The following is a 23,532-nucleotide window of genomic DNA, read 5'->3' as shown; positions in this document are numbered from 1 at the left end:
CAAATCACATGACCAAGCCCAGATTCTGGAGTAGTCGAGAAATGGACTCACTTCTTGATGGGAAAGGATAATCGTATTGCAAAGGAGTGTATGGACTGGGTGGGTGGGAATTTGTAGCCTATTTAAGCCACGAGGCTCCTTGAGGGCATGTGCAGGGCCCTGGGAATTCCTAGGGTTGTCTCTCCTAGAAGCTCTATCATTTGGTCAGAAGGGCAAGTAGCTCCAATGTCTAGAGGGAAAGCACACCCCTTTACAGGTCCTTTGTCCTCTGGATGTTTAAGGGAAAAGGTCTTCCCTCAAGAGCAAGACCTCAGGAGAGAAGGCCGACAGGAGTTCTGGGTCTGAGAGGTGGTGGATCCCGGGACCTGGTCTGAGGCAGCTAAGATGGGAACAGAAGGGGCCAAGAGTTGCATCTTTACGATCCTAAGAGACGGGCACTTAACAACTAGGGAGTGGATTATCCTTGCTCAGCTGCCTCTGCAGGTGAGCTAATTTAAGAGCTAACATGATTAAGTTGGACAAGAAAATGTGACTATTTTCACACCAAGTCTATGAAGTTTATACTAATTATACATATTTTAGTTGCTATCTAATCATCAAAACGTGTCCTAATGTGTTAACTCTGAGAAATTTGCCACACTGTGCACTTAACAATCTGCACACTTTTCTATGTTGTCTATTTTAATTAAAAGTTTGTATTTTTAAGAACTGCCCCAGGTTGAATATAACAGCGTGAAGGACACGTGGACTTTTTGTGGCGTTGTCAAGACAAGACCGACCTGGAGCCAGATGACTTGAGTTGCAGTCCTCATGCTGCCACTAACTAGTTCCGGCCTGAGATAAACCGCCGGGCTTCTCTGAGCCAGAGTTGTTCACCTGTGAAGTGAGGGATTATAAGTTATAGCTAAAACCCATTTAATCTACTGTGATCCACCTCCTTTTTTTTAAGTACCTACTAGGCCTGCAGGACATGTTGGAGGACAAGATAGATAGGTGTCCTGCCCTGGTGGGACTTACAAAACAGACACAAATAAACAAGCAGAAACTGCCCAGGATCTGTGCCATCCGCTGAGAGGAGCAGCAGAGGGGTGAAGGGGTGTTGGGGGAGCCTGGTGGAAATCATGACAGATGAGCGTTAGCCAGGTGAACACAGGGAAAGGCAGACGGGAGCAGGAGCAGCATGCTCCAAGTCCTCAGAGGAGAGATGGCACGGGGCATTCAAGGAGCACAAAGACCTTGGGTAGAACCTGAACACCGAAGTGGGTAAAGGTTTCACAAGACACACCTGGAGAGGTAGGGGCCGTGGCTTACTAAATCAGCCTACGCCTGAAGCCCAGCTGACCCATCCACCTCCAGAAGTCCCTGACAGGACAGAGTCCCGCCATCCAGAGCCCTGAAACACGCCCTAAGGGCCTCTTCCCTACAAACAGGCCTTCCTCTCCTCATTAAGCTCACCCTGGGAAATGCAGCAAGACTTCGCACCCCATGGCCAGCCCCTCCTGCAAGTCCAAGGCCCGATGCATTGTCAATAGTCCCTTGTGGCGAAGGATGAAACACTGTAATCCAGAAAGCAAAGAGAGACCCTGGCTGTAGCTCGCCTGCTCACAGGTGCACCTCCACACTTCCCCTGCATAGATCATTCCTATAGGGTCAGCTGGCACTGATTCAGATGCTCGTTTGCTAAAAGCCACTGAGATGATAGGGAGCTAACAAGTGGAGGGGAGTCCCATCCAACAAGCAGTTTACAATCAACCTCCCACTTCCTTCTCAGGCCACAAATACACTTGAGTATTTCTTATCTATACCTTTAAATCTTTTTTGGGGACGCCTGGGTGGCTCAGGGGTTGAGTGTGTGCCTTTGGCTCAGGGTGTGATCCCGGGATCCAGGTTCGAATCCCATATCAGGCTCCTTGCGGGAGGCCTGCTTCTCCCTCTGCCTGTGTCTCTGCCTCTGTGTGTGTCACGAATAAATAAGAATCCCTTTTTTCTCAACCCCACTGATTTTTTGGATCACTGACAAGCTTTGAAATAGCATCCACATGGCCACCCCCATCCACAAACTGTTCCTGCAATTCCGACTAATTCCAAGACAGCGGACGATCACAGATGTAAACAGATAATGCAGTCGGGACAATGTGCCAGGAGCTGGTCCAGGTTTTTACTATGTTGACTCATTGAACCCTCATGACTGGCCTGTAAGATCGGTGGGGAGGATTCCAGCACCCACCTCATGGGCATGTCAGGAGGATCCCATACTGCTCCCATTTTACAGATGGGGAGACTGAGGCACGGAGAAGCGGGGTGTCCCGGGTCAGGCGGCTGGTCAGGATCCAGGCCAGGATTTAAACCCAAGGAGCCCCGCTCCTTGAATCTGTGCCCTTACCTGTTTTACTAACGCCACCGGCCAAGCGTTCTGTAGAGCTCCAGAGAGTGAGGTGAGGAGGCCACGGCTCACTTCCGGGACAGGAGCTGGGGGCGTGAGGGGAAGGGCAGGTCATGGCAACATGGCAGCGCCCTGCTCACCCCCTGCCACCAGGGCCAGGGCGGAGGGTGGGAGACGGAGGGCCCCGCTGCGGCCGGGCGACTCCACTTGCACACCCACCCCTCAGTCCGCACCCCCCAGCCAAAGACCGTGCAACGGGGGTGCCAGGGCGGGCACGCTGGCTCGGGCACTCCTGGCGGCTCTGCCAGACCTCCAGGGCCCCGACTGCTGGCTAACGCGCTCCCCCGAGCCTGCCGGCCTTCCTTCCCCCCTCCGGCTCCGGACGCAGACCTGCAACGCAGGCCCGGGGGACGCCCAGCCTCTTGGGCTCCTCCTGGGCCTTTTCTTCTCAGGCGTTCCCCCACCTTGGCCTTTTCCTCTTGGAGGACCCAAAGGAACACAAAGCGCTTGAAGGATGAGCACGCTTCCACCCTGTGCCTGAAAGTGCCTGTCCGACATGAGCAGTCCAGCCACCAAGATCCCCTAGTCTGTCCCCAGGCCTCGGCCACCCTGTGTGGCACAATGGCGCGCCTGAAACCTTGGCGCCGTGGGTGTCTGCTTCAAGGCGCATGCTGTGCCCTGAAAGTTTGTGCCCTCCCCGAATTCTGGAGGTTGACGTCCTGATCCTGGGGCTGGTTACAGTTGGAGGTGAGGCCTCTAGGGAAGCAAAGTTGAGTGAGGTAAGCGTGGGGCCTTGGTCCGATGGCATTAGTGTCCCTGTGAGAGGACAGGCCAGAGAGCCCACCCGACTCCACTGTGCTCGCACGACTCCCGGGAAAGGCCAAGCAGCCGCCTGCAAGCCAGGACGAGGGCTCGGCCCAGAAACCAAATTCACTGGCTCCTCGGTCATGACTTCTGGCCTCTACAACTGTGAGAAGACGCATTTCTGTCGCCTCGGTCAGCCAGTCTGGGGTGTTGGGCGACGGCGGCCCCGGCCACCCATACAGGCGGTCGTCAGCCTTCCTTTGTCCCTTAGAGATTGAGAGGGGTGGAGGCAACAGGGCTGTACGGCCGGGCTTGAGCTCCAAACAACTAGTGAGAAGATGTGAAACCAGGGAGGAGAGAGCAGGGCGCTTTAGGGACTTGGGGGTCCCTAAAGCAAGTGTCGGCTGCAGCAGCTTTCCCAAGGCCGGCTCTGCCGCGTGCATAGCAACCAGGGACAGCCCTGGACGTAAAACATTAAAGGGAAAGATAAAGTGGATGTCGCTGCCAGTTAAGAGGCATTAGACATGCTCTCAGAAATCATCTTGCAAAAGGAGCTTGCAGGAAAGGAGGGGGACCTGGCATTTACGGAGATTGCCCTCATAGCTAATTGTCACAGTCTAAACGCTTGTGTGCCCCCTAAGGTCTTCTGGGGAAATACTACATCAGGCCCAACACGGTGGGATCAGGAGGTCAGGGCTTTGGGAGGAGGTGCCTGGGCCCTGGGGGGGGGGGGGGGGGGCCTTGTGAAGGGGATTCTTGTTCTTCTAAAAGACCCCACAGAGCCCTCTTCCCCTTCCACCCCCTGAAGAGAGAGCAGAAACAAAAACAAAACCCAGAGGTCTACGAACCTGGAAGCAGGCCCTCACCAGACACCAAATCTGCCACCACTTGGACGGTGGACTTCCAAGTTTCTAGAACTGTGAGAGATAAAGGCCTGCTGTTGCTAAGCCACCCAGTGTGTGGTTATTTGGTTATCGCAGCCTGAATGGACTAAGGCCCTAACACAGCCAGGCTCATTCGTCGCCAGCCCTCCTCAAGGCTGTGTGGTTCTTTGTGCTCGTCCCTCCACCATGAATGAGAGCCACGCTTAGTAAAAAAAAAAAAAAAAAAAAAAAAAAAAAAAAGCATTCTGAGGGGACCCCGATGCTTTCTTTCTGGACTGAGAACTGTCTACCAAAATATTCTGCAGGCGAATGTTTGCACTGGGCAAAAAATCCTCTCTTGCCTCTCTCAGAGTGGATGCATTCATGTCAGTTTTCAGAGCGACAATGCTAAATAGAAAGAGGAACCATATCCCAGATGGTGACAATTACCTAGGACGCTACTGTTGATGGGGAAAAAAGCTAAGTGGACCTACCACTGGAAGCACATGAAAACATTTTACAGGTTATAAAGGTAACATTATTTTCTAAACGAAACTATGTGATTCTAGAAGTAAAGTACAAGGGGCACCTGGGTGGCTCGGTCGGTTAAGCGACCAACTTCTGATTTTGGCTCAGGTCGTGATCTCAGGGTCCTGGGATTGAGCCCCACATCCAGCTCCACGCTCAGCGGGGAGTCTGCTCCTCTCCCTGGCCCTCAGCTCCCCCCAGCTCCTGTGTGCACATGCTCTCTTTCAGGTAAATAAATGAGTCCTTTTTAAAAAATAAAATTAAAAAAAAAACAAAAGGAGAGTAAAATATAAGATTAGTCCTCCATAAGAAAAGATGTTAATAACATAGTATAAAAATAATAATTCAGTTGCATCTCAAGATAGCCCCGTGAATTAGGCAGATCAGAACTCTCAGATCAAGGCGCCGAGGCTGAACAAGCTCAGAGTCCGTTAGTGAGGGGGGATGGTGTCTGGTTGTCCAAGCCCAGGCTCACGATTTCCTAGAGCACCTGGAGAGGGCGGGGGTGGGGGTACAATCATGGCCCAGTGCCGTCTTGTCTCTGATCGGCCCAAACAGAGAATGATGTTCCATTAAGGGGAAATCAACTTTTTTTTTTTGCAGTGTAAATGGATCCAAGGGAAGAGAGTCTTAAGACTTTCAAAAAGGCCTTTGCAAAGGCTCTAAATAGGGCTGACTTAAAAATGAATTCAGTAGGGGCACCTGGGTGGCTCAGTGGTTGAGCGTCTGCCTTTGGCTCTGGGCCTGATCCCAGGGATCGAGTCCCCCATCGGGCTCCCTGCAGGAAGCCTGCCTCTCCCTCTGCCTGAGTCTCTGCCTCTCTCCTTATCTCTCATGAATAAATAAATAAAATGTTTTTTAAAATATATGAATTCACTACGCCACTGAGAAAACGCTGTGACCATGGGTGAACCGAGCTGAAGGCAGGCAACTCAGAACAAGCACCAGCACTTTGACCCTTGCTCTCTCCTCCTCCCCCAGATCCCCCACCCCCCACGTCCTCATTTCCATTCTGCTCTCTGAGGACCCTGGGAACAAACAAGCTTGCTCCCCTGGAACAAGTCACCTCCCCATGTACCCGTAGCTGGCGCATTTCATGACCTCTGAGGTCCCTTCCAGCATCAAAATGCTTTTATTGCCCAGAAAAGGGTTGGGCAGGCTTTCGCATGTTTTTGACCTCCTCTCCAAACACCCACATTTTACCCTTCCTTCCAGAACAGCTCAACTATCTTCTCTCATCTGTACCAACTGCTCTGCTAGCCTACGAGGTCCCTCCTTCTTCTCACAATTTTCTGTGGATTTTTTTTCTCTGATTCTCCGGAGTGCTTGGGCGGTTTTGGGCCTTCACCTGCCCCGGTCTGCCCCAGTGCCCCATAGCTGGCCAGACTCCTGCCCAAGGTGCAGGTGCTGTCCTGTCAACGCCATGGCCCAGCACCCAGCAGAGGGCTAGCTCATGGAGCTTGTTAAATGTTTGCCATATTGCGCAGTGATTCCAGATACCTAACTTCTCACTTCCTGCTCCCTTGAGAGCCCTGTGAGTACAAGTCTTCTGGGCTGGAAAGCTCATAAATGGAAGTCCCTGCAGCCAGGAACTGACCCAATATTCACAGCTAGGTCTCGTTATTACCACAAGCTGGTCTGACACAGCCAGGCCGTTTTGTTTTTCCTGTTGGACAGAAACATTCTGGAAGAATAACAGCCTCAGACAAGATGCTGTAGACTGAGGGGCACCTGGGGGGCTCAGTCGGTTAAGCGTCTTCCTTTGGCTCGGGCCCTGACCCCAGGGTCCTCGGATGGAGCCCAGCATCAATCCTGGGATCCTCGCACTGAGCTCCGTGCTCAACAGGGAGTCTGCTTCTCCCTCTCCCTCTCCCCCTCTCCCCTGTTCACACACTCTCTCAAGTTAATAAATACAATCTTCAAAAAAAAAAAAAAAAAAAAGCCATGGACTGAATCTGTCCTCTTAAAATACTTATGCTGAAACCTAATTTCCATTGTGATGGTATTTGGTGGTGAGGCCTTTGGGAGGTGATTAGGTCACAAGGGGAGAGTCCTCATGAATAGGATTAGGGCTCTTCTAAAAGAGGCCCCAAGGGGTTCCTGTGTTCCTTTTGCCGCCTGAGGACAGAGCCAAAAGTCGGAGGCGCAGGGGCTGGGACGTGTGGGAACCAGGAAGCAGCTTCTCACTAGATCCACATCAAGCCAGCCTGATCTTGTTCTTCCCAGCCTCTAGCACTGTGAGAATAAATTTCCGTTGCTTCTAAACCCTCCTGTTTATGGTATTTTGATACAGCAGCCCAAACCAAGTAAAACACAAGGCTACTCTGACACCAGGATAAAATTGCAATAAAACAAAGCCACTTGGTAATTTTGTCTAATCACAAAATAAGGTCACCGAGCCCCACTGTCTGACAGTGTCCGATTCAGAGCAAAACCTGGCTTGCTTAGACCTTCTCCCAAATCATCTAACCGAGTCTAACCACCCTCACCCTATAGGTTCTTTCCACCATGCTCTTCCTAAGACACCAGGCTGTAATTGGTGACAACCTATTTAACTCTGGGTGTGTTCCCAGGGTGGTCTTTGGCCGAATGCACAGATGGTGGTAGGCTCCCATTTCACATTCACTGATATCCACAAGCATTTTAGGGGTAAAGTAGTATTATTCCCACCAATTTACCCCCAGAGAAACTGACCATGAACGTGGTCAACTGATTTAACAGAGATCACATCCGGAGACTTCTAGGCCTAACCCTGCTCACTTAATGCAGGGGTCAGGCCCCACCCTTGGAACAACACCGAATGGCCTCCGCCACAGGGAATCTCGGTTTGCGCTCCCTGTTCCCCTGCCTTACAAGTGAAGTCAAACAGCAAAAGCCCAATTCATCCCACCAGGAACATTTCTCAGACTTGAGAGGCCTTTAAAAGGAAGCTGAGGGACGCCTGGGTGGCTCAGCGGTTGAGCATCTGCCTTTGGCTCAGGGCATGATCCGCGGGTCCAGGGATCAAGTCCCACATCAGGTTTCCTGCAGCATGGAGCCTGCTTCTGCCTCTTTCTCTCCTCTCTCTCTCTCTCTCTCTGTCTGTCTCTCATGAATAAATAAATAAAATCATAAAAAAAAAAAAAGGAAGCTGAACTCTGCAGTGAAGATGTGTGTCCCAATCTGGGTGGTGAGTGGACGTCCCTTACATATTATTCTGTATACAAATGTTTTGTGTGTGTACACATATTTTACAAAAGTGCAATGAACTGAAAGCAAAGCCCCCAGGATGACACAGGTGGTACCAGGCCTCGCAACTAGAGCGAAGCACCCATCTCAGGCACAAAACTGGAAGGGTACAAAAATCTCATTAATTGGAAAAAAAATCTCATTAATTGGGGCACCAGGATGGCTCAGAGGTTGAGCATCTGCCTTCAGCTCAGGCCGTGACCCCGGGGTCCTGGGATCGAGTCCTGCGTGGGGCTCCCTGCATGGAGCCTGCTTCTCCCTCTGCCTATGTCTCTGCCTCTCTCTCTGTGTGTGACTATCATAAATAAATAAAAAAATTAAAAAAAAAATTTTTTTTAATGCAATTAAAAAATCAAATGCAATTAAAAAAAAAAAACTATGAGGCCGGGACCTGTTTTTGTAATAAAGTTTGATTGTGAGTTCCCAGCAGCAAGTGCCTACTCAAAACCCAAAATAGCAGGTGGCCTCGGGAGGAGGGGATCCCCAGGAGCCCCCGCCTGCACACCCACCTGCTGGGAGGCGCAGCGAGGACCCGGAGCCCGGGAGAGAAGGGGAGAGAAGGGGAGAGAAGGCGGGGGGGCCCGCGGCGAGGGGGTCCTGCCCCTTTAAATCCGGGGGCTCGCGGCGATGGGCGGGCAGGCCCGTTGCCCAGGGAGACGGATGCACCGGGCCTGCGTGCTCTGGCCCGCCCCGGTCGGGAGGCCGCGCTGGCCACTGCGCTAGTGGCAGCCCTGCTCCCCGCAGCCATGGCCAACTTGTACTCAAGTCCTGGCTTCAGAAAGCCGGAGGAGGAGGGCCGGGAGGAGGAAGAGGAGGAGGAGGAGGACGTGGAGGAGGGGGAGGAGGAGGAGGGGGAGGAGGAGGACGTGGAGGTGGTGGAGGACGTGGAGGAGGAGGAGGAGGTGGAGGAGGAGGAGGAGGAAGTGGAGGAGGAGGTGGAGGTGGTGGAGGATGTAGAGGTGGAGGAGGAGGAGGTGGAGGAGGAGGAGGAGGAGGAGGACGTGGAGGAGGTGGAGACGCAGCAGAAGGTGGAGTTGGTGGAGGCGGCGGAGAGGGCGCTGGAGGCGCACCGGGCGTTCAGCGATGCGTACCTGTGGGAGGCCGCGGCCTTCGGGCACAGCAGCTGCGAGGGCTCCGAGCCCCTCCTGCCCCGCCTGGCCAGCGTCGCCAGCCCCAGCCTGAGCCCGACGCCGCCGCTCAGCGCATCGCCCAGCGGGTCCTGGAGCGAGACGCCGAGCAGCAGCGCGGGGTCCAGCACCTCGTCCCAGAGAAGTAGGGGCCCCGCGCCCCCCGCGCCCCCCGCATCCCCCGCGCCCCCCGTCCCTCCCGCTCCCGAGTTAGGGCGTCGGGGAAGCGCCTGGTGCACCTGCAGGCCCGGTGCCCGCCCGGGTCGGGAGGCCGCGTTGGACACTGCGCTAGCGCAGTTGTTTGGAGGATTCTCCACCTCCCAGGACTGACATTGCTGTCGGGGCCGAGGTTGGGAGATGGCCTGCCTCTGGCCCTGAGCCCCCACTCCCCCCCCCCCCCCAAATCCGCTTTGAAATAATCAAAAATGTCCTCAGATGTTGCCAGAGGTCTCCTGGGGCCCGAGGCCTAGGGAGGGGGGCACAACTTGGCCTTTTGTGAACCGCTGATTCCGAAGCAGGGGCTACATCTTTTGATGTCTCCTTCAACAGATTTTCCTAAAATATTTCAGACATTTCGGAAAGACCTGCCTGGAATGAATTTAGATCGGTAAGAAAATGTTTTGTTTTCTTATTTTTTTTTTTTTGAAGCTGGTGTTGGTTACCTCTTGGATGAACACGTCTGGAAGTAGAGTCCAATGATCCAATGATCCGGGGCGCTTATAACGAATTTATTTATCCACAAAGGTTTTTTGGAAAAACCATGCTGTTAGACACTTTGGAGATTGAGACGAGGTCCCTTGTCCATCTACCTGCACAGGTGGCCCGTCCACTTAATATAACATGAAATGATAACACTGTGCCAGGGCTACATGAACAAGGGCTGTGAACATTCGAGGAGGAGGGCTCTGCTGGCTGAGACAATGATCACAGACGCCTTCCCTGAAGGACACTGGAAATTAGGGTCTTCCCCCTCCCTTTTTCTTAACTATTGTTATTGCTGTTAGCCCTCAGGCACAGGAAGACACCAGAGAAGTACTTTTTGGAACATCTTTATGAATCTTCCCTGAAATCTCACAGCAAACCTGAGTCCACAATCTTGAACGACCATTCACCTAAGCTGTGCTTTCACAAGGAACTTTTAAATTCTTAAGCATGAGGAGGGCTGTTCTGTTCCGCTGTTATGTTTTCATTTATCCTTTTAATTCAACTTCTTAAGAAAAAAGTAACATGCACATGGTTAAATATGAAAGGATACAAAGGCATAAAATAAAAAATCTCCATGCCCTTCTTCATCACCACACCCCCAATCCCCAGTTAACATATTGCTGACAGTTTGTTTCTATTCTAATTTTATTTTTAAGTAATCTCTTCCCCCAAGTGGCTCAAACTCACACCTCCGAGGTCAAGGGTGGCATGCCCTACTGATTTTGGCAAGCCAGCCACCCCTCCAATATTATTCTAAACAGCATATTTTCTTTCCCTGATTTATCAATTTTTGCCATAATTATGGGCTTCCTACCCATGAAAGATGAGAAATATAACTCATTTCCCCCCTCTTCATTTTTGGTATTTGTTATTTTTTAGGTTTTCTAGCCTTTAGGACTTTATTTAAACCTCTACTATCTGATTTCTCAACTTTAGCAACTATCTACTAACTCATTATGAAGTTAACACACTAATGCACTTCTACTTTCTTCTATCCTCTCACCCCTTTCTCCCCCAATTAACAACAAATCATACACATTTTATAACAAACTATATTAATGTGTAATATATATTCACACAAAGTCATTATTTTGCCAAGTTTTATTATGTTCATATTATGTTTTTACATAGTTAACTCAGTACAGGTTGATTCTAAAAACTGAAAATCGATCAACAATATGATTTGATGCTGAGAACCCAACAATGTGATTGGATTCGTGCACACTCAAAAAAATAAAATAGAAAATAGAAAATAAAACACCCAAAATCCTATGTCAGTAAAACTTGGCACCTAAAAGGGAACTTGTCAACTCTCAGTTGTTAAGTGTCTTCAGCTTTCCTGAGCTGGGTTCAGTGGCCACCGTTCCTTGATTCCCATAGTGCTTGCTTGCTTCGATTCCTTCTCTGTTTGCTGGAGAAACTCCTCAGGTAATTATCTCATGCAGATCTCGTGGGTAGTCAGATTTCTGAGTTCTTGCCTGTCTGGAGGTTTCTTCACTTTACCCTCATCCTTAATTAACAACATCACAACCTGGCATAAAAGAATGCATTTAAAGCCCTTTTCCTCGGAGTTCAGAGGGCATTGGTTCTTTGACTTCTAGTACTCAGTACTGCTGATCATTCTGAGTCCCAGACACCAGCGATATGGGATTACTTCCTTCCCTTCATTTGTCTCTGTTCTTCCCTTCAGAACCCCTCCTGGATAGCCGTGGCCCCTCTTGGACGGCTTCAAGCTGTTGGGTATTTATATGAAAATATACAGCCCTTGAACAAGAAATCTTCTCTTGGTATTCCTATTTGTCATTTCCCAGAAGCCAGGTCTTGTTCTCTGTTTCCGTTCAAATCACTATTGCTCTTAAATCTCTTTTTAGAGTGCTCAAATAAAAATCAAGTTCTTTTTTGTTCTTTGAAGTTGTTTTTTGTTTTTTGTTGTTGTTGTTTTTCAGGATTAGTCCTGTTTATCCAGTAGGTAGCCGGGATGGAGTCATTTCTGCAGCTGAGTAGCTCCTCCCAGGGCTGGCCTGGCAGGTTGGGAGCCCTACGTGAGTGGATGGGGGACGTCAGAGCCAGCCTCTGGTGGAGTGTGGGCAGGAAACAGGCAGGTAGATACCGACTATAACTGGGGCTGGGATGAGGACATGTCGCTGTGTGGTTGGAGTTCTCCGTGAATTTTATTTCTAGGTGGCATGTGCCTTCCTCCTTTCTCATCCAAGCCTATTAGGCAGGTCCTGTGTAACCTCATGCTGTGCTCTGCTTCTCTTTCCGACCTTAAAACTCCCCAGAGACGCTGCCCACTCTGTAGAAAGCAGTTCTTTGGGCTTCATCTGTAAATAAAAACAACTGCCCCTGTATGAGGGGAGAAGAAGGGGTTTGCCTGCCTGGCCCACTGCTTTGAATTAACTTCTCGAACTCCTCCGATAGCAGTCCCAGGTCCCTCCTCTCTGCATTTGGTTGAGCCTGAGCTAGGAACATCCCAGAAGAACTTTATTTACCTCTCTTGTCTTGAGCTGTAGTGGTCTGCACTCTGGTTTTCCATCAAACTAAAGCCATTTCTTTTTGTTCCTTAAGGACTTCGGTATTATTTGTCTACGGATGACACCTTTCTTATTTTCCAGGGTTATCTTTTTCATTATTTTGTTTGTCTGTGTTATTTCAGGAAGACCTTGGAAAGGAAGGGAAGGAGAGTTGGGTGCTCCACTGACATCTTGACCCGAACTTCTTATTGTAGGGGAACATCTCTTTACATGATCAAATTCTTAATTTCTCCTCGTAAATCTTCTTAAGAAGATGCTTCTTTTATATTTCAAAGCATTCTCTGGTGAATTTGGTAAGATGGTGTTTTTTGTTTTTTTGTTTTGTTTTTTGTTTTTGTTTGTTTTTTGTTTTTGTTTGTTTGTTTTTTTTGGTAAGATGGTGTTTTTAAGGAAATGTGCCCTTAAGAAGCCATAAAAATGCAATCGATACTGGCTCACCTAGTTTTTTTCCTGTAAAAATTTTGAAAGGTTTATTTTTTTATTGAAGTTCGATTTGCCAGCATACAGTATAACTCCCAATGCTCATCTGGTCAAGTGCCCCCCTCAGTGCCTGTCACCCAGTCACCCCAACCTGTGCCTACCTCCCCTTCCCAACCCTTTGTTCGTTTCCCAGAGTTAGGAGCCTCTCATGGTTTGTCTCCCTCTCTAATTTTTCCCACTCCTTTCCTTTATAATCCCTTTCACTATTTATTATATCCCCCATATGAGTGAGACCATTTGATGATTGTCCTTCTCCTATTGACTTACTTCACTCAGCATAATACCCTCCAGTTCATCCACATCAAAGCAAATGGCGGGTATTCATCCTTTCTGATGGCTGAGTGATATTCCACTGTATACAGAGACCACATCTTCTTTATCCAGTCATCTGTCAAAGGACACCGAGGCTCCTTCCACAGTTTGGCTACCATGGACATTGCTGCTGTGAACATCGGGGGGCAGGTGTCCCATTGTTTCACTACATCTGTATCTTTGGGGTAAATACCCAGTAGTGCAATTGCTGGGTCGTAGGGCAGTTCTGTTTTTAACTCTTTGAGGAACCTCCACACTATATTCCAGAGTGGCTGCACCAGTTTGCATTCAGTGCAACAGTGCAAGAGGGTTTCACCTTCTGTTTTTTAATTACTTTAATTACTATTGTTTATTACCTTTCTGGTTGAAAATGGGATCAACTGTAGGTGGTGAGATGAATGCGGAGAAACACAGGTTTTGAAGCCGAATAGGTCCAGGCCTCATCTGTATCTGCCACATGCAATTTTTCAGAAGTTCCTTAGAGCCTCAGTTTCCTTGCTGGTAGAAAGAGAATATTAATAGATGCCTTGATTAATTTTTGTGAATATGAATGAAATAATGCGAGTAAAGCAACTACTATGAAGGTACTACTGCATAGTAAGTTCTCAGTGTCAGTTCTGTTACCCTCAGTCACCTGCCAACTTTACACAGAATTTCAGGAACAAGCTTTGGTGTTGGTTTGAGGAAGGCAAAAAGACCTTGATGAATAATGTATCGATGTTGTTAACCATTGAATTGGGAAAAAAGCCAAACGTTAAACATTGTCTAGGGATTGCTCTACACCTTAACGCTTGGTCCCTGTAACTTGTCTCTCTGGGAGCTTAGATAAATAGGAATCCCCCAGAGACTTGCACAGGTGGCTTCAGCAGAGCTATTCTTCACTTATTACAAGACACAGTCATCTCAGAATTAAAACAACCCACTGCTGCAAGATGCCAAGGAACCAAGCATCAAAAAAAGGAAGGTGGAGACTTAAGAAAACTAAAAATGGTAAAAAACAAAAAATAAAAATAAAAAATAAAAAAACGGGGTGGACACAGCCCTAAGTCTGACTCATCCATTTGAAAAAGATTTGATAATTTTATAAGATCCAGCAAATTATTTAAAAACCTGAAATTCAAAGAGGCAAAGGAACTTGAAGCAATAATTATTTACTTGTTACCAATTAACAGTCATTTTAACTAGTGAAAGTCCATGTCTGCCTTCCTGTCATGTCAGTGATAATGCAAGTGACTGAACTACTTGTAGAAAGAATACAAATTGTTTGGTTACAATGCATTTAACTTCAACCCTTAAAAAAAAAAAAAAAAAAAGTTGTATTATTTTTTAAACTATTTAATTGAGGCACCTGGCTGGCTTAGTCAGAGGAGCATACGGCTCTTGATCTCAGGGTTGTGCATTCGAGCCCCACACTGGGTATAGAGATTACTTAAATAAAATGAGCAAAATGTCTCATTGAAATTCAAGTAAATGTTTAAACACACGCACCGTCACTGCCACCACCAAAACACATGCACAGAGAAAGTTGTAGTAATTTATTCCCTAGAGGGAAAAATATGGTACTGGGAGCCTCTGGGGCTTAGGAAGGAGTACTTTCCCTATGATGCAAACACACTGTGCCTGACTTTACTGAGAGATAAGAATGGAAGAAAACATTTCAAAGAAAATAGAAACCACGATCTTCTCATGTAGGTGCGTTGACCGTTAAAATGTACTATATTTGGAAGAACTGCTAACAACTACATAGGTATACTCAAAACTAACACTTTGTCTAAACTTCAGGACTATGTATCACACTTTGTATCCAGGAATTCCAACATCAGTGCAAACAGAAGAAAGCTGGCTTCAAGAACTTTCTGGCAGAAGGCAGAGGAGTGAGTAGTTTGATTTCTTAGCTTTAACTGGGAGACAGGCTTGCACATTGGAATGAGCATGGTGGTGAGAGGTGGTGGGAGAGCCGGATTTGAATCCCAGCCCAACGCAAACTGACATGGAGATGCCAGGGCATGAAATCTTAGCTCCAAGGAGTCTCAGAATCTTCATGTGTCGGTAATAAGAATAATACCTCAGTCACAGAATTGTTATGAAGATCAAAATGAGATTAAATATTTAAACTCTTTGGCCCCTAGTCTGTAATAAATGCCAACATTTATGTTCTCCATTATATCTTGATACATAGCTTCATTTTTTATTAAGAAGTGATATGCACTTCTGTTTCTAAACATCATCCATTAGGAAATAAATAATACAAAAATTAAAATTGTAATTTATCCCAGGGTAAGTAATTATGAATAGCCTTTCCTTTTGCCTTTTCTGTTTGTTTTATATTATGTCGCTTATTCATCAGATGCTTGTTGAGCACCTTAGCACATGCCAAGCGCCTGTCATTGTCCAAACCCTTTTCTAGGAAAATGGCAATGGAGAAAAACAAAGCCCCTGTCTTAGTCATCTGGTATTAAAGTGTGGAAGGTAGAGGTGATGGTGAGATAGATAATACAAAAAATAAGCAAATATGTAGTGCATTAGGCGATAGAAGTGCTAAGAAGAAAAAGCAGAGGAAAGGGACAAGATTTGTTGGGTGGGAGGGGTTCAAGGTTACACAGGGTGCTCAGGGAAATCTTCACTGAGAAACTAAAATATTTGAGCAAAGGCTTCAAGGAGGTGGGTGAGCAAGCCAGGGTGATCTCTGGGGGCAGGCATTGGGACTAGCAAGCGTCTCCTCCTAGAACCAGGGGACAGTGGGTGTGGCTGCAGCAACGTAAGTAGGAGGAGAATCTGAGGAGAGAGAGAGAGCCAAAGGATCAACTGAGAACCAAAGGTTATTCAATGGGAACAAAGTGAAAAGATGCTAGAGGGTTTGCCCAGAAGACTGACAAAATCTAACCTAAAAAATGAACCAAATATTAAAAAGTTAATAATCCCCAGATGAACCCACACAGTCAATGTAAATCTGATGGGATTTTTCAATGGCCTCTGACGAGTTGTTTTGTGGCCCTGGCCTAGCAGTGTTAAAAGACAAACTGAGGCATTTTCAGATTTCTAAGTTTGAGCAAATGTGGATTGAAACAGAGCAGTGCCAGACAGGAGATAGAAGCACTACCCAGACAGGAGTGAGGCCAGAGCTTTTGACAGAGAAGACACCAGAGCAAAACAAGGAAATTTTTTGATTGGCTATAGTATAGTCTAAAGAGTTGAGTTATTTGGGAAAGCCTGGTTGGCTGTTTTCAGGTTGGCTATTCTTAACTTTGAGGCATTTACAGGAATTGACTACGGCAGATTTCGATTTGTTTACCGAGGCTACCAAGGAAGGTGTTTGGGCCACCTCGTCTCATGGCCATTGGTCTGCACCAAGCAGGAACCTCGTGAACCTAGGTGTGCCTCTCCATTTCTTCCAGATCTCCTCTCATAGTTTTTCTTTTTCCCATAGAGGACTCACGCAGCTCTTACTAGTTTATTCCTAGCAGTTGTAGTTGTACTGATGTAACAATTGGACACTTTTTTCCCGGTTTTATTTTTTTAATTATTGTCAATGCGAAGGAAAATTATTGATTTCTATATATTAAGCTTGTATCTGCCCCCCCCCTTGCAAAAATGTCTTATTAATTCTAATAGTTTGTAAGGTGAAAGTCTATGAAACAACATTTCCTGTGAGCAATAGGCAACTTTGTCTCTAATTTTTCTTTTTACTTAGCAGTGTATCATGGGCATCTTTCCATGCCATGAAAGGTCCACCTGATTCACTGGAACGACTGCACAGTATTCCCTTATACACAGTTATTGTGGCTTATACCTAATAAAACTGATTGCTAGACATTTCAGAGTCGGTTTGGTTTGATGTTTTGAGCTCTCCCCATTAACAAAGAATGCCTTAATAAAAATCTTTGTGCATTCATTTTTTTTTTTATATCTGTGCTGGTATTTCTGTTGGACAAGATGCCTAAAACATATTTAAAATGTTTTCAGATACTCCACATAGGAAGTGCATCGTTTTCTGAAGCCCAATTATTTCTCCACCCGCAGTCCTTGCTGGCACTGGCTCCGCGAACAACTAGGCCAGCTCCCTTCCTCTACCTCTGTCCTGTTGTAGGTGGATCTGATTGGTTTTCCTATTCCAGTTCTATCAGTCTAAATCTTCTAGATGTTTATTCGAAGTTGCCGATGGGTACCTTCCCCATTTCCATCGCTGCCCTGGAATCTGCAGAGGGAATAATCCTCATAGTTGAGTTCAGTGTCTTAAACTAGAACCTTCAGCACCCCACCCCCTGAAAAATCTCCTACACAGTAACAGACATAAGGTAGACAAGGCGGTACTTCAGAAAAGCAGAAAACAAGAGTTGGCAACACAACGTTTATAATCAAGCAAGATGTGCATCTCTGCAGTAGTCTAGGACCAGAAAGAAACAAGGAAACACTCTTAAATGTGCTCACCAAGGGTGACTTTCCTCTGGTCCTCATTGTTGATAAAAAGGTTATTTGGAAAAGGCAAAAAAAAAAAAAGTATAAGGTAAAGCAAACACAAATAGGGTATTTATTTTTCCAAGAGGCATATCTTGTTTTACATTACGTCGCTTTCCTTCTTTGTCAGAACTGATGACAAACGTGCACTCATTTTACAGGGAAGAAAACCTCCTCTGTATCTAAGGATACTGAACATGAAAATCTGGCTTCTAAGTTAAGAGGTAAGTGGATGTTTGGAGTTCCCTCCCTTTGCGGGCAAAGGCCAACTGGCCCTGGGGAACCAGCCTGAACTGGACAGCGCCCGCCTCCTCTAGAAAAGCCCTCCCCTGAGAACATACTCGAGGATGGGGTGAAAAGGTTTCAGGGCATTTAAACTGTGTGTGTGTGTGTGTGTATGTGTGTGTGTGTGAGTGTGTGATGGGGTGGTGGGGGTAGTGGGTGACGAGAAAGTGGAGCACATGGTTATAAAAGTGTTAAACTTTCCTTCCAAATTGATGCTTTTCAGAAAAATGGGTAATTAATCCCAAAGAGCGAAAACTGAGTATTTTATGTGAGCTGGAGGTAAGAAATGTTTATCAGTCCAACAGTACTCAGTTTTCATGGTAAATGTCACTTACTCAAACATCAGTTCTCTCTTTTTAAAAACGTAGTTTAAAGAAGACTTCATAACCCTGTTCGAGCCTTCCCTGAGGACCTTGCCGAGCATCGGGCCACCGTCCATTCTGCAATTCAAAGGAGAGAGCTCCAATTTAGGCATTAACTTCAAGGTGATTTTTAAATTCATGCTATTTTGAAGTTTTAAAATTTTTGCCTATTAATAAATGATGTAATAAGCCACAGGATGATTTGCCTGGAAGACAGCGAATCTACTTTAAAAAACAAAAGCGGGCAAAGAGCTCTTTTACCTGGAATAGCACTTAGGGCGGCTGTGTTCCTTTGCTAAGATTGCTGGAACCATCTACTCCCAACGAGGTGGTTAAAACCACAGCAACTTACTGTCTCGCGGTTCCAAAGGCTAAGAGTTCAAAACCCAGGTATCAGCCAGCCCGGCCTCTAGGGGAGCATCCTTCCTTGCCTCCTCCCCGGCCCCAGTGTGGCCATCCAACCTTGGCCTTCCTCCAGCCCCGTGTTGGCTGTCCCAGCATTCTCTGCGAGCCTGTGTCCCAATGTCCCTCTTTTCCAAGGACACCAGTCTTCTTGGATTATGACCTGATGATCTCTCCTCTGCACTTGGTTCCATCTGCAAAGACCCATAGCTAAACAAAGCCCCATTCACAGGTACCAGAGATTAGGACTTCAAAATATCTTTTCAGGGGACACGATGCAACCCGTCACAGTGGCCACCAAGCCTGGAAACAAAGATGAACATCTGCCATACTTAGTCATCTCAAGTGACCCATTAGTGCCTCTGTCTGGTGGGCGAGGGAAAGGCCATTGTAATAACTCTCACGGGATGGCACACCGCCCCGCTGCCCTGGAGCAGTGAGGGACTGATTGCTGGTATGATTATTTCCAAACCCGGATGGTCTGGCCATGTGGAGAGAGCTGCACCCCTCCCAGATCGGGGCCCCCTGAATTACTTCCTTTGGGGTATGCTAAAGGTGCAGGCTCCCTCACTGGAAATAAGAGCCGGCCGTGGTGTGAGGCAGCAGGCCGCAGACGTGTGTGCAGGGTCAATGGGAGTGCTGTGTGGACCCACCGACATGCGGCACATTGCCGCCTTGGGGTGCATTCCACTCTGCAAGTCTAATGAAGGGGTGACACAGTCAATATGTCATGTAATAGCAGTCAGTATCTTCCTGTTTATAGTGGTCCAGGTTTCTAAACTCTGGACTCTTCAGGCTGAAATTCTTTTTTTTTTTTTTTTAAGATTTTATTTATTTATTCATGAGAGACACACACAGAGAGAGGGGGGTAGAGCAGAGACACAGGCAGAGGGAGAAGCAGGCTCCATGCAGGGAGCCCAACATGGGACTCGATCCCGGGTCTCCAGGATCAGGCCCTGGGCTGAAGGTGGTGCTAAACTGCTGAGCCACCTGGGCTGCCCTGAAATTCTTTATTCAAACCTAGCTCCTTTCTCTTCCTGAACCATAAAAGCTTGTACCCCAGGAAGTTGCTGGAGTTTTCTTCAGTTGACACCCGGAGACGGTCCTGAACGTGAGGAAAGCCCAGTTGCCTTTCTTCCAGGGTGTTTTCCCACGCTGGCATCCAGATCTTGGGCAGATGTTTGAGGTCTGGTAGATGGGGCTCTGACGGGTGGCAGCCCCGCCCTATTCGTGGTCTTTGGAAGCACCTCCACCTTGCTACCCCGTGGGGGAAGGGACTGTGGGCTGAGAAGCTAATCACTATGGAAATGGCCTGGCATTAGCACCCTCTCTTTCTGCCTGCTAGGTCACTTGGGAGCCAAACTAGATGTGTCACCACCATCTCTCCCTGACAGGGCTTTACCCTCCCCCCCAAGGGTTCTGCTCTCACCCATGGGCAGTACTTATCTTTGGGTAGTGTCAGTAGCCTCAAGATACGGGCCGTCACTCCAGAGTGGTGAATGCCTGGCTGCGCTGGCCACCTCAGCCACCCTTTGGCCCCACAGTGGCCATTTTGCCGGGCCCAGAGACTGGCGAACACAGCTGGCCTGGTGGTGTTCATGACCTGCAAGTGCGTGATGAGGGGTTCCCCTGGAGGCCTGTGCTGAGGCTTGGCTGCTTGCCTGCCCAGGAGCCCCTACAGTCACAGCCGTGACCTCAGATCACCCACATGACCATAGAGAGAGCCTCAAGCCGTGAGCCCCCAACTCCAAGTCTCCCATTGCTTCCCCTGGTCTCCCCCACACTCCTGAATTACCCTTGCAGCACAGACAGGAGAACTCAGACCCCAGCTGGGGCTCAGGTGTGTTATCCTTCAGCGCCTGCATCTGGTGACACACTGTAACCCCCTCCCCCACAAGGGACTCTGATGTCAACAATAAAGTCACGCGTGCAATTTTCTTCTTGCACTCAGGAGGCGTCCTAGGGACCCACGAGCTCCTGTTGGGCTCAGCTGTGCTCCGGCAAACGGCACCAGACAGAGGCCCTCAAAGTACTGCCTCAGCCTCCTCAGGCCTCACCAACCCTTGAACAGAAATAATGTCTCATTACTGGAATATGTGGCTCTTCCTGGCTTGGTGCCTTCTGATATAGGATCTCAGCCTCCTGAAAGTTCCCCTGCCAGCTGTTTCTGGGAGCCACCAGGGATTCTGACAGTTTGGCACATCCCCCAGCACCCCTGCTCCCCTACTGGACTTTTGCTGGCCCTGCCCTGAGCCCTGACCCCTACTTCTCCCAGAGCCTCTGTATGGGCACTAATTCATTTTTATTTTCCCCTCTCTGAAGGAAGAAGAGGAGGAAATGTCACTGCAGTGTGAATTTTGTGGGGGCGATCTAAGAACATTTCTTTCCAACATGGATGTTTTCTCTGATGATGATAGCTCGGAACCCACAGGTGTAAGTTCTAAAGCAGGTTTACAGAGGAAATTATGTTATTTTTAAACAAAGGAAGTATTTCCTCCAGCACCTTTCCCTGCACTGCAATTCTTAAAAGAGTTACATGTTAGCTGTTGGGGAAATGCAAATCATAACCACAATGGGTTACCGTTTCGTACCCACAATGATGGCCATAATCCAAAAGATGGATAATAACAAGTGCTGGCGAGAATGTAGAGAAACTGGCACTCTCCTATACTTCGAAGGGGGAAGATAATATGGCATAGGCCCTTTGAGAAACCGTCTGGCAATTTCCTGAAAAGTTAAATACATAGTTACATATAGCCCAACAATGACAATTCTAGGTATATGCCCAAGAGGATCGACAACATATATCTACACAAAAACACGTACACAAATGTTTAAAAGTTGGCTGCGGTGATGGTTTCGCACATGTCTGTGAATTCACTAAAACCCAGTGACTTGTACGCTTGGAATGGATGAACTGTAGGGTCTGCGAGCTCCATCTCAAGAACACTGTTACCAGAAAAAAGTCACGACAGATGGGTATCCAAATTTGCTTGGCCATTTTTTTTTCCCCCCTCTAGCTATCTTCATCCAGGACTGGTGAGATGAAAATGACGTCTTTGTTTTCCAGGCCTGCTGTTGCAGTTATTTTCAAAATCTGATTGACTACATCTATGAGGAAAAAAAAAAAACCCAAAGCCCTAAAGCTGAACTAATCTGTATTGACCCTCATGCAGCCCACGGCAGTGAAGCTGATAGACTCAAAGCAAAGGAAAAAGCCCTGCGGAGGTAGCCTTTGATATTGAGATGCAGGCCCACTTGAGATCTTGGGGGGTGGGGGGGAAATTAGAGAGATTCTGAAGCTCCCAGAAAGTCTGTGAACTCACCAATTTAAAGTAGAAATCTACCAACTGGCAAACTCTTGGGGCAATTGAGAATTCCCATGTTGGAGAAATTTGTTGACTAAAGAGAGTAGAGACCCATATGTACTGATTACTACATTAACTACCTGATAGAAAAGAATAAAAAATAAATTTAAAAAAATGGATGGCATTTAGACAGTTAAATTTTGTACTAAAATTCTGTTTTAAGCTTCAAATACCTTTCAGATTTTTTTACCATATTTTTGAATTTCGTAGAAAACAGGAGCGACAAATTGCCAGACAATTTGCAATAATACCAAATGGACCAGTTAATTTTTCTGAAGAAGGTGAGTCCCTCAACGCTGATGTTCTAGATCAGTTGTACCTCAGAAACCTCAGATGTTTGACCAAGACCAAGACAAAATATATATATATATATATATATATATATATATAATATTTAAATATTTAAAATGTTTATTCCAGTCAATGCCTCAGTAAAATGGTTCAGAAAATCTGGTGTTTCAGGGACGTCTGGGTAGCTCAGTGGTTGAGCATCTGCCTTTGGCCCAGGGTGTGATCCTGGGATCAAGTCCCACATCGGGCTCCCAGCAGGGAGCCTGATTCTCCCTCTGCCTATGTCTCTGCCTCTCTCTGTGTGTCTCTCATGAATAAATAAATAAAATCTTAAAAAAAAAAAAAAAAGAAAATCTAGCATTTCAGTCATGTGCCTTTTGAAGTTGTTAGTGTTCAGTTTACTGTGTTATTTATCGAAATAAATTAGCAACATCTGTAGAGCACCTTGCAGAAAGCTGCAAAGAGCTGACCAGTTGCTATAGCATGGGTATATTGGAGGAGCACTGACTTTTAGAATCAGAAGTTTGTATCCTTGCTTTTCTCCCTATAGGCTCCCTATAGTTTGGGGTACATTAGTTAATCTTTCTGAGGCTGCTCCTCAACCACTGAGAGACATGGAAAAAATACTTAGAAAACATACATGTTTGTTTTGGTTTAAACTAAATCCCTAGTATAAAGTTGCTTGATATTCAACTATTTCCTACTAAATTTAAGGCCACAGCATTCCACATAATGAAAATCACCTTTCTTCTTTTAACAAAAGAACATTTTCATTCTCTTAACAAAAGAAGGCACTCACTTTAATGAAGAACTTCATTTTTCTTCCATTAAAAAAAAAGTGAGGATGGGGATCCCTGGGTGGCTCAGCGGTTTGGCGCCTGCCCTTGGCCCAGGGCGCGGTCCTGGAGTCCTGGGATCGAGTCCCGCGTCAGGCTCCCTGCATGGAGCCTGCTTCTCCCTCTGCCTGTGTCTCTGCCTCTCTCTCTCTCTCTCTCTGTCTATCATGAATAAATAAATAAAATCTTTAAAAAAATAAAAAAATAAAAGTGATGAAGCAATGCATTTGTAATAGGGTTTGAAATGTCATTTCAGAAGAGAGGTTTTGGAACATCTTAAACAAATATGTACTTTCATGTGATTCTTTTCCCATTAGATTCAAAGCACTTAAAAACAATTTCTTATCAACTTTCCGTGGATATCCCAGAAAAAGAGCTAACTGCTGACAGTCTACTTGATTTCCAAGTAAAAGATAGAAACATTTCCATTGATTGCTGTGATGCTAGAATAGCATGTGGAAAGGTAATTCTCTTGTAATTTTTTATTTGTGACTCTTTAAAGTCAGTTTTACCTAAAATTGTAAAAGCTGTCATAATGAATATAACAGGCTGGCTACATAACACATTTA

The 23,532-nt window shown here is 46.9% G+C and overlaps 1 protein-coding gene across 5 annotated transcripts in view; it reads left to right on the top strand.

The window, feature by feature from the left end:
• ERICH6 (glutamate rich 6) overlaps window positions 1-23,532 on the top strand; it is a 94,325-nt gene that overhangs the window by 55,014 nt on the left and 15,779 nt on the right. For 2 of the 5 annotated variants that reach the window (XM_072727134.1, XM_072727135.1), the window contains exons 3-11: window positions 9,483-9,540; window positions 14,747-14,838; window positions 17,581-17,643; window positions 17,928-17,983; window positions 18,073-18,189; window positions 20,791-20,901; window positions 21,539-21,696; window positions 22,047-22,117; window positions 23,281-23,426. In XM_072727134.1, coding sequence (XP_072583235.1) covers window positions 9,483-9,540; window positions 14,747-14,838; window positions 17,581-17,643; window positions 17,928-17,983; window positions 18,073-18,189; window positions 20,791-20,901; window positions 21,539-21,696; window positions 22,047-22,117; window positions 23,281-23,426 — 872 coding nt within the window. Of the gene's footprint in view, window positions 1-8,443; window positions 8,751-8,849; window positions 9,079-9,482; window positions 9,541-12,294; window positions 12,466-14,746; window positions 14,839-17,580; window positions 17,644-17,927; window positions 17,984-18,072; window positions 18,190-20,790; window positions 20,902-21,538; window positions 21,697-22,046; window positions 22,118-23,280; window positions 23,427-23,532 lie in introns of those variants that run through there. The other 3 variants (XM_072727138.1, XM_072727137.1, XM_072727136.1) reach the window with 3 other exon arrangements.

Source organism: Vulpes vulpes, chromosome 11 (assembly GCF_048418805.1).
Source record: "Vulpes vulpes isolate BD-2025 chromosome 11, VulVul3, whole genome shotgun sequence".
Lineage (NCBI taxonomy): Eukaryota > Metazoa > Chordata > Mammalia > Carnivora > Canidae > Vulpes > Vulpes vulpes.
This window is presented reverse-complemented; position numbering and strand designations above follow the sequence as displayed.